This window comes from Rhincodon typus, chromosome 11 (assembly GCF_021869965.1).
Source record: "Rhincodon typus isolate 14 chromosome 11, sRhiTyp1.1, whole genome shotgun sequence".
Classification (NCBI taxonomy): domain Eukaryota; kingdom Metazoa; phylum Chordata; class Chondrichthyes; order Orectolobiformes; family Rhincodontidae; genus Rhincodon; species Rhincodon typus.
Window position 1 is genome coordinate 3,704,556 of NC_063342.1, and position 6,441 is coordinate 3,710,996.

Consider the following 6,441-nt stretch of genomic DNA (forward strand, 5'->3'; position numbering starts at 1 on the left):
ACACGCCCTGCACACACGCCCTGCACACACGCCCTGCACACACGCCCACACACCCTGCACACACGCCCACACCCAATCACAAACTCAGGCACTGGCATTTATTACATGAGGTGTTGTTGGTTTCATGTTTTTCCTTCATTAACCACCACACCTGACTATCTGTACAAGTTAACTTCTGATTAATCCCTGGTTTCAAGTCTTGCCATTAACAATTCTTGTGAGTGTTATTTGATAAAACATTCAACTTTTTGAATTCTTTCGTTCCATATATATTTGCTCCTCATTTCCTCAGTCCTTCTGAATTAGACAAAGTGTTGTCACTGGGATGCCAGATTTGTAGATTGTGTCTCCCTTCAGTGGGTGTTTTGAGCTCAATGACAATGGTGCAGGTCTGTCACTGTATAACACTGGGGTACAGTACTGGTGGGGACAGGTCTGTCACTGTATAACACTGGGGTACAGTACTGGTGGGGACAGGTCTGTCACTGTATAGCATTGGGTACAGTACTGCCAAGGACTGATCTGGTACTGTCCAATCTTTATATATGTAACACATGTTATTGGTACTATCATCCTTTCTCTCTTCTCAAGAGCTGTTAAACGTGAAGTGGGAAAAATGAAATCTTTTCAATGACCTATTGGACAGACAAGTTGACAATAAGACCTAGTGACAACACTGTGGTGTTATAATCTTTACTGCATGCTCTGAATTTATTTTCATTCATTAACTGTTTCCACATCATCATCTTTGCTCTTTTCCTGCAAGTTATACCTCTTTCCCATTCCTTTATTTTTTTCCCCTTTCTCTTTTCCTTCCTCAGTTCCGAAGTGGTGATAATGACTTTTCCCTGAGGAGAAGCCATGCTGCCGAGGTAAGCGTCAGATGCACTGGGAGAGTATTGGATGTGGAATCTTGGTGGAAGTGTGCTGGATAGCAGTGGCCAAGAAACTGAAGGGAAGGAAAGATGCTAGAATGCTAGACTGTTCACGACAAGCAAAGTACAGAAACAACTCAGTCTTTCTCTCGATTTGTTCCATTTATCCACCACCTTTCCATATCTTTCCATATCCCGCACCTCATTTATGCATTCCAAATCCCCCAAAGCACCCAGCCTTCACCCTCATTCAGCAATCCCTCCTCCCTCCCCATCCCACAAGTCCACCTCTCCAACTTCTCCCCATATCCAGCAATCCCACCTACCAACTTTCTCCCCATATTTCTTCCTTTCAAATTTGTGAGGGAGTCTCATTGAAAATCTTGAAGGGGTTGCCCCACAGCGGTATCTAGGAGTCTTTGAAATATTTGTGTTGGATTGGAGTAAGAAATGTGGAATATCTGAGGACAGAAGTTGAGGAAGCTCAGAGTCATTGTGCCAAGTAGAGGGCAGAATAATTCAGAACAAGTGCCTGCCCATGTTCCCAATGAAACCATAGCCTTGAGTACTGCCTCCTCTCTCAAACAGGTGGGGTAATGTACAACATCAACTGGTTTCTGATCAAGGAATGCATCTATTCCGCATCCATTTCATGTCCCTAGTTGGATATATTCCTTGGGGATATTCATGACCAGCTCCCTCTAATTACTCAGCATGATCCTCATTGGTCACCTGGTGCATCCAATCATGGCAACATCTTCTCAATCAATTGGCAAAGGGATGTAGTCTTCCTTAATATAAACCAAAAGAACTGCGGATGCTGTAAATCAGGAACAAAAACAAAGTTGCTGGAAAAGCTCAGCAGGTCTGGCAGCATCTGTGGAGGAGAAAACAGAGTTAACATTTCAGGTCCGGTGACCCGAAGGGTCTGAGTTCTGAGGAAGGGTCACCGGACCCGATGCTGCCAGACCTGCTGAGCTTTTCCAGCAACTTTGTTTTTGTAATCTTCCTTAGTTGGTTGGTTATCTTTCCACTGTCAGTCAATCATCCTTCTCCTCCCAGCCCCATATCAAACCCTTTTACACCGAGAAAAAAGACACATACAATTTTGTTAATTGTTGCTAAGTAGTACAGAATTTGAGTACTGTTGAAAAGTAGATATATTTTGTCAAAAGTTTTCATCTCACATTCATCAGGATAATTTGCAATACATACCGAAGTAAAGAGAAAATAATAGATTGGTACATTGACACAGAAGCCCTTTGGTTGGCAAGTCAACGCTGATTGCAGAGACATCGCCATGGAAAATGTACCAGTTACTGATGATTGGTAGTTCATAGAATCCCATCAATTCTACACTGACCCGCTGAAGAGCATCCCATCCTCAACCCAAACCCCTGCTCTATCCCACAACTGGATAATACACTGGCTAGCCTAGCTAATCCACCTAGCCTGCACACTAGGGGGCAATTTAGCATGGTCAATCCACCTGGCCTGCACATCTTTGGACTGTGGGAGGAAACCCACGCAGATGCAGGGAGAATGTGCAAACCCCACACAGACAGTCACCCAAGGGTGGAATTGAACCTGGTCCCTGGCATGTGCCAACCACTTGTGCCGCCGTGCTGCCTTTTTAACTGTTTACATTTTAAACAGGAGGAGTTGACACTGACTAGTCAAGGTGTTGCCCTAAGAAGAGAACTAGAGAATGGCTGTTATCTATTTTATCACATGTGATGGACTCTCTGTCTGGAAAGAGCAAGGCCGTATGGTCCCATTAGGACTACCATGCAGTAGTAATGTGATTGCTATTTGCTATTAACAGGAATATGCCATGAATCCAAAAACACATTCTGCCTATTGCACAAATGCGTAATGTGGTTTATGCATTTCAGTGCCAGTGTGATACTAGGTATGTTGGCTGGACATCCCAGAGATTGGTGGATGGAATTAAACAACGTCGTCTTTGACTGTTCACAGCAAGCAAGGTGCAAACCAACCTGACGTTACAAAATTCACAAAACATGTCCAATATTAGCTAAGATTCTATAATTGAACAACATTTGCTAAATAATCCTGTGTGTTATGCTGGCCACCAATTTAGGAGGGTCAATTCTGCTTTCAGTGTCGTGGATTTGTGTCTGCTGGAAGCTATATATGTTAATGTACAGAGCCCTGTCCTTTGCAGGTAGAAAGAACAGTGTCAGCCATTCTCTGGTTCACTTATCAGGGCAACACCTTGTCCAATCAGAGTAAACCTACCTGGTTTAAAATATAAACAAAGCTTGGCAGTTAGTTGTCAGTCATCAGTAATTGTGTTTGTCTTGGCAACACCTTTATCAATCAGAGTCCATTTGCCAATGATTAGTACTGTCTTCCCATGCAAATTAATTAATGTTTTCCCTTTACTTTGGTGTTTCTTGCAAATTGTCCTGATGAGTGGATGGCAAAAAGCTTTGACAAAATGTCTTTTTCAGCAGTACACAATTATATTATTTACTGTGTCCAGTGCCCTGGAGTTTTTTTTAAAATTCCTGCATATTCCAAGACAATCATGAGAACTTGGCTATGTATGGTTGAATTATCCTGAGGATTGGATGATGGAATAACAAATGCTGAAAATTTGATATAAAAACTTGAGATGTTCCACAGGCCAGTTAGTGTGTGGGCTGAGAAGGTGGGTTTACACATAAGACCAGAATGATCTGGTCTTTATCATTACAGGTGAGATATTCTGCAGCTTATTTTGCTCCCATTTTAGAAGGGAGATGGGCACGATACAAAGCCCTTTAGGAAGTTTCCAAGAATCTGGCTAATCTGCACAAGACTACTGTGGGAAAAGCCACAGGGAGCCAACCAAAATTGTATTTGTTGTTTTCATTTGTTTTAACCACTTGAGATTGGCATAGGATGGTGGGGAAGGGCTGTTTTGACTGACAGTCAAGATAAATGAAGGGCTCAATTTATTTTCAATTGACTCTACAAACCGAGGAGGCGGAATCAATGGAGCAAGCATGAAGTGAATGGTTTGAGGTGTGAGGTTATGTGATAATAAATCTCCACTACAATCTCGAAACACAGTTGTAAGAGGGGTTTGGGATAGATATGATTACAGTCTGTGGATAGAATGTGCTCCAGTCATCTCACACTTGATGTTACTCTGCCACCTAGTGGCTTCTGTAATTGTCAATTTATTTGGAGTCTATTGTAAAAACTCGAGGAATAGTGCACTTCGTAATTTTAATATAATTTTGTAAAAATTAATTTTCAAATTCTCCCAGTTTATTTACTTTTGAGTAATTTAGAATTCATCACTCCATATATTTTCCTTATACTTGTCAACACTGATTTTCTTTGTTCAGTATCACATATTGCGTAGACTTATTCCTGATTTTCCTTGCTGCTAACTTTATTTACATCAATTATTATTTTTGTCACTGATGTTTCCTGCTGTGTGTGCTTTCTTCACCCTAACCCCTCCATTGCAATATTTCTTTCTTTTTCTTCCTTTCCCAGCTCGTGGGTTATGGAACTGTGCACTGTTGTGAAAATTCTTTAAAGGTAAGGATGAATGGTAGGGAGGTGGGAGTGAAGGGTTACTAGTCAGGAGAAGGTAGAGTGAACAGAGCAAGCAGACAAGGGCTCAGTACCTGGTGAACCTCAGTCTGAAACAGAGCCTTACTGCTGACCAAGTGGTGCTGAACATAGGAACAGGAGGAAGCTATCCAACCCCTCAAACCTGTTCTGACATCACCACTCATTCTGATCAGATCCACTTCGTATTCCAGCTACATTTACACACCTAGGCGTCACATTCTTTGAGATCCTCTACCCAACAAAAATCCATCGAGCTCCGTGGGTTTCAGTTATCACGAGAAGGTTATGTTAAGTGTGAGTGTGCAATGTTGAACATTCATTTATCTGTGAACGAGTTTCCATAAGAAGTACTATTCAGTGTTATTCACATCTTGACAATGTTACCACAGTTCAAATTCAAGTAAGTCTTACCTTCATTGCACCTTCTCCCTCAAAGTGTCAATGAGTTACAAAGACACCGTAACAATGAAAATAACATACAGTCCCTTAGGAAGGAGAAATGTGCTTCTCTCATTCTGAACACTTGCCTGTTTGTGCTTGGAGCTAAACCATTTATTTTTCGTCGAATGGACGATAAATTCCTGATTAGAGAGAATCTTTCTGTGCTTAGTGTCAGGTTTATTTTTTAATCACCTTGTCTCATCAAAGTCTCTGTTCAGCTTCCTAAACAGACTGAGGTAAAATCTTATAAGGTTGGGGGATGGGGCTATCCGAAACCAAAGATGGAATGTGGAATTTTATAAACAAATGCATAGACCATAAAAACAAGGACATTATGCTAAAACTTTTATGAACTTTTGGTTAGGCCCCATCTGATATGTTGTGTTCAGTTCTGTGCCCCATCTTTTAGGAAAGATGGGAAAGCCTTAGAGAGGGTGCAGAGGAAACTTTCTAGAATTGTGTCAGCAACAAAGATTTCATTTATTCAACAAAGTTCTCCTTAAAGCAGCGACGGTTAAAAGGTGATATAATACAGGTGTTTAAAGTTTGAGAGATTAGGTTAGATGAAACTGTTTGCTGTGTCTGGATCATTCATAACCAGAGTTAATGCAGAGTTTAGATAATTAACAAAAGAACCCGTAGGGGGATGAGAGGACATTTTCAGTGAGTGAATTATGATGATCTGGAATACAATGCCTGAAAGGATGGTGAAGGCAGATTGAGTAGTAACGTTTTAAGAGGTATTGGATAAATACTTCAAAAAGGAAAAAAAATGATAAGGCCATCGGGCCTCACCTGTTTGGATGACATTGGAGCAGTGATGGAGGATAGTATGGGGTGTCGAAGGCTACAAACAGTTTCTGAAGGATAAGAAAATGTTTACCTTTGTCGAATAGGATGCTGTTTGTGACTTTAATTGGAGCCAGTGGTTTATGTAAAAAAAATCCGAGAAAAGATAACGATGGCTTTGGGAAGAGAGGGAGGATGACAATGGGGCACTTGAAGGCAGATTTGAAGGACAGAAGGAAAGTACTTGAAGAGCGAAAACCATCAGCTGTGTCACATTGAATTTATTCACTGGGATAGATTTACCCAAAGTTTTCTGATTCTTTTACTCAGTCTCTGAGTAGGATCTTATTTGCTGGTAGTTCAAGTTAGCATCTTAGGCCAGGCTTACCCATGCAGCACTCTTTGTGATCAGGAATGACCACTGATTGGTATATCAGCCTCAAGTATATTTCTGTACCCACCTTGTTTAGTATTGTTTAATATCCTTCCTTAAGAAAAATCAAGCTTAGCCTTGACATGTGCAATTGATGCTCCAGCCATGATAGTGAGGTAACAGAAATGTATTTCTGTATTCTTTGTGTGAAGTGTTTCTGATATATCTCCTAAACACTGCCAGTTATAAGAGGATTTGCCTTGTTCTAGAATTCCCTCTTCTCTCTCTCTCTCTCTCTCTCTCTCTCTCTCTCTCTCTCTCTCTCTCTCTCTCTCTCTCACACACACACACACACACACACACACA

At 41.2% G+C, this 6,441-nt stretch overlaps 1 protein-coding gene across 1 annotated transcript in view; it reads left to right on the plus strand.

Moving 5' to 3' along the window:
- The window catches only part of LOC109916713 (1,4-alpha-glucan-branching enzyme-like), a 525,476-nt gene that overhangs the window by 514,249 nt on the left and 4,786 nt on the right, over positions 1-6,441 (plus strand). The window contains exons 20-21 of the mRNA XM_048602999.1: positions 822-872; positions 4,392-4,436. Of these exons, the coding sequence (XP_048458956.1) occupies positions 822-872; positions 4,392-4,436 (96 nt within the window). The remainder of the gene's footprint in view (positions 1-821; positions 873-4,391; positions 4,437-6,441) is intronic.